The sequence below is a fragment of the Dunckerocampus dactyliophorus genome, chromosome 1 (genome assembly GCF_027744805.1).
Source record: "Dunckerocampus dactyliophorus isolate RoL2022-P2 chromosome 1, RoL_Ddac_1.1, whole genome shotgun sequence".
NCBI lineage: Eukaryota > Metazoa > Chordata > Actinopteri > Syngnathiformes > Syngnathidae > Dunckerocampus > Dunckerocampus dactyliophorus.
Window position 1 is genome coordinate 3,721,542 of NC_072819.1, and position 12,398 is coordinate 3,733,939.

The 12,398-nt window shown below is 31.8% G+C and overlaps 1 protein-coding gene across 2 annotated transcripts in view; it reads left to right on the forward strand.

Moving 5' to 3' along the window:
* LOC129173050 (sodium-driven chloride bicarbonate exchanger-like) overlaps positions 1–12,398 on the forward strand; it is a 39,749-nt gene that overhangs the window by 23,482 nt on the left and 3,869 nt on the right. The window contains exons 22-25 of one of the 2 annotated variants that reach the window (XM_054763541.1): positions 1,837–2,010; positions 2,110–2,232; positions 6,446–6,510; positions 6,602–6,706. In XM_054763541.1, the coding sequence (XP_054619516.1) occupies positions 1,837–2,010; positions 2,110–2,232; positions 6,446–6,510; positions 6,602–6,706 (467 nt within the window). Of the gene's footprint in view, positions 1–1,836; positions 2,011–2,109; positions 2,233–6,445; positions 6,511–6,601; positions 6,707–9,565; positions 9,605–12,398 lie in introns of both variants that reach the window. The other variant, XM_054763635.1, reaches the window with a different exon arrangement.

A 12,398-nucleotide genomic window follows, 5' to 3' on the forward strand; every position in this document is an offset into this window, starting at 1 on the left:
TTTCGGCGATAATTTTTGACCAAATGTCACCGTGTTTCTGTACGACATCTCGATATTTTTGTACAATAATGTTTTTATGTACGAAATTTCACACTTTGGATTTTGGAAATTTTTCCTCCCAGTTTTTTTTACACCATCCCGTTTTCTTTTTCAGCCGTCTTTTTCATATAACTTGGTTTTGGTTGCTAATTTTCAACAAAATTTCCTCCTAGTTTTTGTACGACATCTCGATATTTCCGTACAATAACATTTTTGAGCACTATATTTTCATACCTACAGCTTTTTGTACGATTCAGTTTTCGCCTACAATTTTCAACAAAATTTCATCCCAGTTTTTCCAGACCGTCTCGGTCCAGCCAGCTTTTTCATGTAATTTGGTTTTCGTCGATAATTTTTGACAAAATTTGATTGTAGTTTTTGTACGACATCGCGATATTTTCATGTTAATGTTTTTGACCATAATATTATTTACAACAATTTTTATGAAATATCACACTTTGGATTTCAGATGTTGATTGCAATTTTTGACAAATTTGCCTTCCAGTTTTTGTACACCATCTATTTTTTTATAGCAATTTTTGTCATGCAACCTGGTTTTTGCTGCTAATTTTCAACAAAATGTCCTCCTAGTTTTTGTACGACATCTCGATATTTTCGTACAATAAGATTTTTAGCACTATATTTTCATACGTTCAGCTTTTTGTACGATTCGGTTTTCATCCACAATTTTCAGCAAAATTTCATCCCAGTTTTTGCAAACATTCTCGGTTTTTGCACAGGCAGCTTTTTCATGTAAATTGGTTTTCGTCGATAATTGTTGACAAAACTTCATCCTAGTTTTTGTACGACATCTCGATATTTGTGTACGATAATGTTTGTGACCACAATATTTTTCTACATTCAGCTTTTTGTACGATATGGTTTTGTTCGCAATTTTCAACAAAATGTCAATTGTCCAAACTGTCTCAGTTTTTGCGCGCCGAACTTTTTGCAGACATTTTGCCGAATTTCATGCTAGTTTTTGCACATCGTCTTGGTGTTTGTACAGCCAGCTTTTTCATTTAATCTGTTTTTTGTTGATAATTTTTGACAAAATTTCATCCTAGTTTTTGTACAGCTCGATATTCTTGTGTAATAATGTCTGTGACCACAATAGTTTCCTACTTTCAGCTTTTTGTGTGATTTTTCATCCACAATTTCTGACAAAATTTCATCTCAGTTTTTGTATGGCCAGCTTTTTGCACTATTTGTTTTTCTCCAACAATTTGCTTAAATTTTAGTCCAACTTCCGTACACTGTCGATTTTAGTACAGCCAGCTTTTTCATGTAATTTGGTTTTTGTCGATAATCATCATAGTTTTTGTACGACATCGTGATATTTTTGTATGATAATGTTTTTGAGCATAATATTATTTACGATTATTTACGACAATTATTAACAAAATTTCACACTTTGGATTTTGTCTACAATTTTTAACAAATTTTCATTCAAGTTTTTGTACACCGTCTTGTTTTTGTTTTTTTTTACAGCCATCGTGATTTTATGTAACTTGGTTTTCGTTGCTAATTTTCAACAAAATTTCATCCTTGCACAGTTCGTTTTTTGACGACAATTTGCCAAAATGTCAGCCTGGTTTTCGTACACCGTCTCGGTTTTGTTCGGGCCAGCGCTTTGCACGGTTTGGTTTTTGAGGAAATGTCGCCCCAGTTTTTGACCGCTTGTCCGGTGTCCCGGACGCGGGACACCGGGGGCAGCCTGGTGCTGCGCGGCCAAATGTGTTTTTTGGGCCATGGAGGGTGGCAACTAATTTGAAATAATTTGTGAACCGTGTGCAGTTCTTTGATCGGCTGAAGCTGTTCGGGATGCCGGCTAAACACCAGCCAGACTTCATTTACCTTCGCCACGTCCCGCTGAGGAAGGTGCACCTCTTCACCATCGTCCAGCTCAGCTGTTTGGTGCTGCTGTGGGTCATCAAGACCTCCAAGGCCGCCATTGTTTTCCCAATGATGGTAAAATCCAACATGCTGTCCAGTAAAGCAGTGCTGTTTGCTGGGACGGCACATTAGAAAGGCTTTCCTGGATGGATGGAGACGTATTCTCTATTTCAGGTCTTGGCACTGGTCTTCATCCGGAAGCTTCTGGACTTCATCTTCACCAAGAGGGAGCTGAGCTGGCTGGATGACTTGATGCCAGAGTGGAAGAAGAAGAAGCTGGAGGATGCTGCACAAGAGGTGCTTTACTAAAATACCAAAATACCCAAAATATCTTCAAAAAAAAAGAAAAGAATAAATGAAAATACCTTTAGAAATGTAAATGAATATAATATACATATTCATCAGTAGATAATAATGTGCCTTGCTGTTTTTTTCAGGTTTTTTTACAAACATATTTCAACAATATAAACAACAAAAATGGATAAATGGAAAAAATATTCTATAAATAAAAAACAATGTAAAACATAGAAAATGTAGGATGAAATAAAAATAAATGTAAAAATGTAAATTAATATAAATTTGAATCAAGAAAAAATAATGCTTTACTATTTTTGCTGTTTTGTGTGTGAATAGATAAAAAGAAATGTACAACTTTTCATTAATGTAATATAAAATGATATTCAAGAAATAATAATGACAATTATTATTATTATAAATAATAATAATATTTTTTTTCTTTCTTCATATTTCTTACATGTATTTTTTGTGAAAATAAAATGAAGAAAACGGTAAAGCGTTTAGATGATTAAATTAAATAAGTCAATATAGAAAAAAATCAATTAAAATAATTTACTAATGTAGATTTATATAAATATAAATCTTCGAGGAAAAGGCTTCTTGAGACGTCATCTGTACTTCTGTGTAGAAGGTGTCGGACGTTTCGCTCCTCATCCGAAGAGCTTCGTCAGCAAACTAATAAGTGCTGGTAGCTTAGGCCTTAAATACAGTAAGAGTGGGCGGAATTGGTGTGCCAACACCCTCCTCCTATTGGTTCGTTACACTAAGCCTGCATTCCTCATCTTTACAGTGGTATAATCCTATCCTGTTATTCACACCTACGATAAAAGGGAAGTGTCGCTCCCTGAATTGGGTATGAACGACTCTGATACTGGCTTGTTAGCATCTATTGTTCTGGCTCGGCCCTGCCTTCACCTCATTTGCAAGACTAAGAGCTGTGGGTTTTGGTCTCAGTAACCTGCTGAACACAGGGTCCAAATTGAACCTCAAACCACCATTCCGATTCAATGATGGGTTCTGTTGTTTGACAAAAATAGCTTCCTTTACTCCTCTTTCAAACCATCTGTTTTCTTTGGCCAAAATCTTTACCTCGCTGTCCTGAAAAGAGTGATTGGTAGCTTTCAGGTGTAGATGTACTGCTGATTGAGGACCACTAGCATTGTCCCTGCGATGTTGATAAAGCCTTTTTTGGAGCATTTGCTTAGTTTCCCCAATGTAGTGCTCTTTGCATTCCTCATCTTTACAGTGGATGGAATAGACCACATTGCTCTGTTTCTGGTTTGGAGCCTTGTCTTTAGGATGCACTAATTTTTGTCTCAGGGTATTTACTGGTTTGAAATAGGTAGGAATTTTGTGTTGCCATAAGATCCTCTGGAGTTTTTCGGAGACCCCCGCTACATAAGGGACTACCACTCCTCTCCTTTTAGCTTCTGTGGGCTTTTGGGTTTCTAGAAAGGCCACACACACTGACCAATACCTGCTTTTTGAATCAAACCATCCACTACAACATAAACTAGGGGTTATTAGGACCCTCCAACATAGAGCGGAACAAATACCAACTAGTGCTGAGGGAAAGAAAAAGGAGACACAACATGTCCAGAGAGCGCTCTCAACCTGTGGGTACCCACGGTGGGCTTTTAACAAATGTCAAAAGAAGAGAGTAGGGAAAGAAACCCAAAAGCCCACAGAAGCTAAAAGGAGAGGAGTGGTAGTCCCTTATGTAGCGGGGGTCTCCGAAAAACTCCAGAGGATCTTATGGCAACACAAAATTCCTACCTATTTCAAACCAGTAAATACCCTGAGACAAAAATTAGTGCATCCTAAAGACAAGGCTCCAAACCAGAAACAGAGCAATGTGGTCTATTCCATCCACTGTAAAGATGAGGAATGCAAAGAGCACTACATTGGGGAAACTAAGCAAATGCTCCAAAAAAGGCTTTATCAACATCGCAGGGACAATGCTAGTGGTCCTCAATCAGCAGTACATCTACACCTGAAAGCTACCAATCACTCTTTTCAGGACAGCGAGGTAAAGATTTTGGCCAAAGAAAACAGATGGTTTGAAAGAGGAGTAAAGGAAGCTATTTTTGTCAAACAACAGAACCCATCATTGAATCGGAATGGTGGTTTGAGGTTCAATTTGGACCCTGTGTTCAGCAGGTTACTGAGACCAAAACCCACAGCTCTTAGTCTTGCAAATGAGGTGAAGGCAGGGCCGAGCCAGAACAATAGATGCTAACAAGCCAGTATCAGAGTCGTTCATACCCAATTCAGGGAGCGACACTTCCCTTTTATCGTAGGTGTGAATAACAGGATAGGATTATACCACTGTAAAGATGAGGAATGCAGGCTTAGTGTAACGAACCAATAGGAGGAGGGTGTTGGCACACCAATTCCGCCCACTCTTACTGTATTTAAGGCCTAAGCTACCAGCACTTATTAGTTTGCTGACGAAGCTCTTCGGATGAGGAGCGAAACGTCCGACACCTTCTACACAGAAGTACAGATGACGTCTCAAGAAGCCTTTTCCTCGATGGACAACTCCTGTACGACTGAGAGCCTACACAGACAAATATAAATCTTAATACAAAAACAATAATGTTCTTTACAATTTTGTCTTGTTTTTGTTTTGTTTTGTACAAAAAATAAATGTAATAAATATACTGTAAATAAAGAAGAAATAAATGCATACAAATAAATACATTTAGAAAAAAATCTATTAAAATTTTTAAAAAGTAAATTAATATAATTATAAATTGTAATCAAATAACAATAATGTGCTTTCCTATTTTTTTCTGTTTTTACCAGAAATATATTTGAAAAAATATATTTTAAAAATAAAAATAAATGTAAAATTGTAAATGAATATAAATCCTAATCAACAAATAATAATGCTCGTCACTCTTTTTTCAGTTATTTACCAAAAATTTAAGAAATACAAAAAAGAAAAAAAATCACTTGATATGAATATAAATCTTAACCAAGAAAAAAGAATGTGCTGTTCTTGCTATTTTTTTTTTTTTACCACATATAAATGCAAAACATTAAAAAAAATAAATGGATAAATACAAATAAATATAAAAATGTAAATTAATATCATGTACATTTTAATAAGAAATGACAACATGTTTTATGATGTTGTTTTTTCTGAAAAACAAACCATAAAAAAATATAAATAAATAAGTACATAAATACAAAAATAAATGTAAAAATGTGCATTAATATAATATAAACCTCAGTCAAAGAAAAAATGAATAAATAAAAATACATGTAAAATGTTAATTGATTTAATATAAATCTTAATCAAAAAGTAATCATGTACTTTACTATTTTTTGTTTGTACCAAAAATTATTTAAAAAGTATAAGGAATCAAATAAAAATACATGTTAAAAAATGATGAATATCTTAATCAAGAAATGATAATGTACTTTACTATTTTTCCTAGTTTGACAAAAATACATTTCAAACAAATGTAACGAAATAATAAACGAATAAAATTAAATTAATGTAAAAATGTAGATTAATTGACAAAAATCTTAATCAAAGGGTAATAATGTGCTTTCCTATTTAAAAAAAATATATAAATAAAAATGATAAATACATAAAAATAAAATATTAAAACATAATACATAATAAATGAAATGAATGAAATGAAAAATAATATAAATAATTAAGAAACAATAATGTGATTTACTATTTTTGCTATTTTTTTTAACCAAAAATAATTGTAAAAAATACAAACAAATAGATGTAAAAATGTAAACAAATATAGTAATGGTCTTTACTGTTTTTTTGTACTCTTACAAAAAGTAAATTAAAAAAATGAATACATAAAACTAAATGTACAAATGTACATTAATATAACATATATTTTAATAAAAAAATAATCATGTGCTTTGCTATTATTCCCATTTTTACAAAAATCTAAATAAAAACACCAAAATAAAAATAAATGTAAAAATGGAAATAACATGAGGTAAATCTTCATCAATAAACAATCATGTGATTTACTATTTTTGCTAGTTTTACCACAAAATAAATGTAAAAAATAAATATAAATGAATGTAAAAATGTAAACAAATATAGTCGCAGCCTGTACTATTTTTTCTATTTTTACAAAGAGTTAATTAAACAATGAATACATAAAAAAGGCAAACCTAACCTTTTGTAAGGCGTTTGGTGTTGCTTGAAATGCTTGTTGTGTTTGCTCAGGAGGAGCACAGCATGATTGCAGAAGAAGAAGGCATTGTTCAGGTGCCACTTGAGGCTCACCTCAAGTAAGTTTAGAGCTCGTAGCACCCACGGAGACTCAGCCCTTGTTCAAACCACTTTTTCATCTATTTCTTTATTTTTGTGTTTTTTATTAAGGAGCGACCCAGCGACAGTCAACATCACAGACGAGATGTCCAAAGGCTCTTTTGGGGACGTATGGAAAAGCGTGAACCCCGTGGAAAAGGATCCGGCTGCTAAAAGGTACGCTTTTTTCTGGAAAACTGAGGAGATGGTGCGTTTATGGTCCATGTAGCCTTTCATACGCACAAACTAAGTCCACTAGCTTCTCCTTGAGCTCCTTTCACAGCTCTTGGGTCTTGCCCACTGTGGTGGAGAGTTTCCAAGGCAAGAAGAAGAGTATTTGTGTGACTCATTATCCTCTTTTACTTACGATGGAGTAATAGGGTCACATTACATTAGATTTCGAGAATAAAGTCACAAATTTATGAGAATAAAGTGTTAAATTTACGAGAAAAAAGTAATAATATTACGAGAATAAAGTCATGTTTACGAGAAAAAAGGTTGTGATATTGCGAGAATAAAGTCGGAAATTTGCAAAAAAAAAGGTCCTAATTTTCGAGAATAACGTCGTAAATTTAAGAGAAAAAAGTGATAATATTACAAGAATAAAGAAAATACGAGAAAAAAGGTCATAACATTGCGAGAATAAAGTCATACATTTACGAGAAAAAAAGTCGTAATTTTACAGGACTAAAGTCGCAAATTTACGAGAAAAAAAGTTGTAATATTACGAGAATAAAATCGCAAATTTGCAAGAAAAAGGTCGTAATTTTTGGAGAATAAAGTTGTAAATTTACGAGAAAAGTCATAATATTACAAGACTAAAGTGGTAAATTTACGAGAAAAAAGTCAAAATATTACAAGACTAAAGTTGTAATTTTACGAGAAAAAAAGTTGGAATATTGCGAGACTAAAGTAATAAATTTTCGAGAAAAAAAGGTTGTAATGTTGCGAGAATAAAGTCGGAAATTTCCGAGAAAAAAAGTCATAATATTACGAGAATAAAGTCATGTTTTTGAGAAAAAAGGTTGTGATATTGCGAGAATAAAGTCGGAAATTTGCAAGAAAAAAGGTCCTAATTTTGGAGAATAAAGTCATAAATTTACAAGAAAAAAAGTCGTAATATTACAAGATAAGCGGCATAGAAGATGGATGAATGGACACCGTCGTAACAGCTATGAAAAGGGGGGACTTATGTGACCTTTGCCCTTAGGCGAAGGTAATATTATGCCGTCTTTTTTCGTGTAAATTTACAACTTTTTTTCGAGTAAATTTGACTTTTTTTCTTGTAAATTTACAACTTTATTCTCATAAATTTACAGCTTTTTTCTCCATCTATGACTTTACGACTTTGTTCTTGTAAATTTATGACTTTTTTTTCTCATAAATTTACGACTTTTTTGTTCTTGTAAATTTTAAACTTTTTTCTCATAAATGTATGACTTCTTTTCTTGTAAATTGACGTCTTTGGTCTTTTGGTTTTTCAATTTACGTCTTTATTCTCGTAAATTTCCGACTTTATTCTCAAAATCTCAGATTACAATTTTTTTTTTCAATGTGGCCCTCTGTCGTACTTCCTAAAAGGGACAGGACTAAAATAAAAAGCAGTATATGGTATTTTATTTTATTTTATTTTATTTTATTTTATTTTATTTTATTTTATTTTATTTTATTTTTATTTTTTATTTTTTTTTAATAAAATAAAATAAAATATGCCTACTTTCGTTGACTTTAAAGAAAGTAAACAGACTTTTTTCTTGTTAATTTACGACTTTATTATCATAAATCTACAACTTTATTCTCGAAATCTCAGATATTTTTTTTTTCCAATGTGGCCCTCATACTCTGTCGTACTTCCTTAAAGGGACAGGACTAAAATAAAAAGCAGTATGTGGTATTTGCTTAGTAAAAAAATCAAATCAAATAAAATTTGCCAAGTTTCACTGACTTTAAAGAAAGAAAATGAAGAAAACTGTGATGAGTTGAGATTAACTGCAAGAAATAATAATGTGCTTTGCTATTTATTCCGTTTTGTTTTAAATATATAAACAATAAACTTAAAAAAAAATGCAAAAAATGCAAATAATATGATGTAAATCAAGAAACAATAATGTGCTTTAGTATTTTTGCAATTTTTTCTAAAAATGTATTTAAAACATAAAAAAAGATAGAAAATAAAAATAAATGTAAAAATGTGAATTAATATAATATAAATCTTAATCAAGAACAAATAACGTGCTTTACTATTTTTGCTAAATGTTATTTTATTTATTTATTTATTTATTTTTTACTAAAAATGCATTTTAAAAAATGAATAGATAAAAACATAATTAAAAACCGTCATGTGGTATTGTCTGGGTGAAAATAAAATAAAATAAAATAAAATGTGCCTAGTTTCACTGACTTTAAAGAAAGAGTTGAGATGAATGTGACGTCTTGTTTGTGCAACAGGTGTGTTTATCCACATCATGAGTTGAGATTAGGAGTACTTTCTCGAAGAGGCGGGACTAAAACAAAAAGCAGTCTGTGGGGGTCAGAATGCCTGCTGGTTGGAGGAGAATCAACTCCATATGAATTTATGAACTTCTGCATTAGTTAGTCATTATTGTCCAAGTAGAAATATACCTTTTTTAAGACAAAATGTGCCTAATGTGAGCGATTTTAAAGCAAGAAAACTCTCCAAGTTGACTGAAGTGGACAAGGTTGAATGGAAGAGTGTTTAGCCACACTCTTAAAGGGACAGGACTAAAATAAAAAGCTGTCTGCTGGGGCTCATTTCATCACCTGCCATGTTTTTGTTACAATCTGTGTCTCTGTTAGAAGAAATGTAGCACAGAAACAACTGACTGTTGTTGGCTGTAAGAGGGTCAACTTGCTAGAGAAGGATTGAACGTTGTTAGCGTTTTGACATGTAAAGACAAAATAAAAGTCCCTTTTTAGAATGTGTGTATTGAAGGCCTGCCCTCAATGATGTCCACCATGTAGACTAACATAGAAACTCCTGCATTGCCTCTCTCCATCTCATTCCACCCCTCCCAGCTCCCCCTCCTAACCTCTCAGAAGCCGACAAGCAACAAGGTGAGTCTTGCACTCTTGCTCGCTGAGGCTTGGAATGGCTGCAAGTGGCGGCGTGGCGGCGTGGCGGCGTGGCGGCGCTCGGGGTGGAACGCTACGCGCCTCAGTTTGAATTAAGGCCACACTCGGGTTCATTTGCCTTTTATAATATTACCACTTTCGTCTTCTATAGTTGCAACATTTTGCGAGACAAATGAGACTTTTCTCATAATATAAAAAAATATAATATACAAATATAATATTTCATAATATTATCATCAACGTCTTCTATAGTTGCAACTTTCAGACTTTTCCCGTAATGTAAAAAAATATAATATACAAATAGCTGGAATAAAATAAAATAAATATCCAAAGAATATTTTAAATTAAATTAAATTAAATTAAAAGCTTCTCATAATATTACCATTTTCATCTTCTATAGTTGCAACTTTTTTTAAAAATTAAAATTCAGACTTTTCTCGTAATATAAAATAATATATCCATATTAAATATACTTCAAATAAAATAAAATAAAATTAAATTAAATTAAAAGCTTCTCATAATATTATCATTTTCATCTTCTATAGTTGCAGTTGTTTTTTGAGTAAAATTCAGACTTTTCTTGTAATATAAAATAATATAAAATATAATATTTAAACTAAACTAAGCTAAAGTAAAGTAAAATAAAATAAAATAAAATAAAATAAAATAAAATAAAATAAAACCTTCTCACAATATTACCATTTTTGTCTTCTATAGTTTTTATAGGTTTTTTTTGCTCATAATATTACAGTTGTAGTCTCAAAATAAGACGTCTTGTAAAATTGCAATAATTTCCCACAGAAATCCAATTTTTTTCCTCGTAAATTCCGATGTTATACTCTTAATATGAAAAATATAATACCAGTATAATGTAAAAAAAAAAATCTATGTATAAAAATGTTTTTTTGTAATACATGTAAGGTTCCACCCCTGAGTGATGCCAATCTGCACTGGTGTGAATGCTTTTAGTTTGAAAAACCACACGCGGCCCGGGCTTGCATGCACTCCTCTCGCCTCCGCGCACGAGACGTCATTTCAGTATTTGCATGCCGCGTCGTGTGCTTTGATGAATCTTCCATTCATTTGTCTTCCAGTGCTGCTGCCGTACATACAAACTTCGGCTGTGTCTCGATTGGTGCATGCGCGTACTTAAGTACACTTACGTCTTTTGAGTGCACGGTAGGGCAAAATGCGGCACGCCGTCAGTACCTGGAGGTTGTACTCAAAACAACAAGATTGTGTATTGGTGGCGGGACAGAAACGTCCTCCAAGTACGCACGTATGCCACTGGAGACGCGGCCGTCAAAGACTTATTTGCATGATCTCTCGGGACTGTTATGATATGCTGTGATGTGTGAACCGCATCCTGGCATCCCTCGGCAGTCACGCACGATTGCTTTGTCTCACGACAGATTTGTTTTGTAAAATGACAGTGAATTCAAATCTCATCATAATGAGACCGTTTCAGTCATCTGCACTTGCAACGTTTTTCAAGTGAAATTCGGATTTTTCTCCCAAATGTATTCTCAAAATAAAACGTCTTGTCAAATTTCAAACGTTTTGTGCCAAATGATGTAAAAAAATATTCATATCCTCTTAATTTGCGGTAGTTTGTCATAAAAATGATTACTTTTTCCTGTTTTCGCTGCAATAATTTCTTGTACAATTATTACTTTTTCTTGGAAAATGACAAATAAGTAAAAAAAAAAAGAAGAAGTAAAATCACAAAATAATAATATCAATATGAATGCCATATATTTCATATGAATATATTATACAAATATATTTAAAATTAAATTAGATTAAATTAAAAAGTAAAACAAAATAACATAAAATAAATGACATTTATATAATATGAATATAATATAAAAAATATAATATTTTCAAATAAATTAAATGAAATTCTCATAATATTACATTTTCATATTGCAATATTTTCTCTTACAATTATTACTTTTTCTTGTGAAATTACTCAAACAGAAAAAAATGAGATTAAAATCTAATATAAATGTAAATGACATTTTTAGAATATAATTATCCTATCGTACACAAGTATGATATTTCAAACAAAACGAAAACCTTCTCTTAATACGACCACTTCCAGCTCCTTCGGTGAAAAACTTCAATTCTGGCTTTTCTCACAAGATTATAATTATAGTCACAAAATAAGAGGTTTTGTAAATTGCAATCATTTTGTGTAGAATTCATGAATACAATTAATTTCAATGAATAAATTCATTAACATTAAATTTCCTCACCCCCTTTTTTGTCTTTCTAGTGCATTTTTAACATCTTTCTCATAGCCTGACTTGGTTCTTATAATACCGCAATATTTTTTTGTGCAATTGTTACTTTTTTGGAAAATTACTCACAAGCTAAAAAAATGTATAATGATAAATAATAATAATAATAATAATCATAATAATAATATCAATGCCATGTATCTAAATATATAATACAAATAGAAAATTAAATGACATTTTTTATTGTAAATGTAAATTTGTAAAATTGCAAAAAAGTTGGTGTAGAATGAATTAATGAATTAAATTCATTAAAGTCAAATGAAATAAAATGAAAGCATTTTTTTTCCGTTTTCTTCTTTCCCGTACATCTTTAACTTCAAATATTGCAATATTTTTTCCTGTAAAATTACTCACATATAATATGTAAAACATATAATTATACTATATAATACAAATATAATATAAAGTTGCAACTTTTTTTAAAGTAAAATTCGGACTTTTCTCAGAATATTACAATTGTAGTCTCACAATAT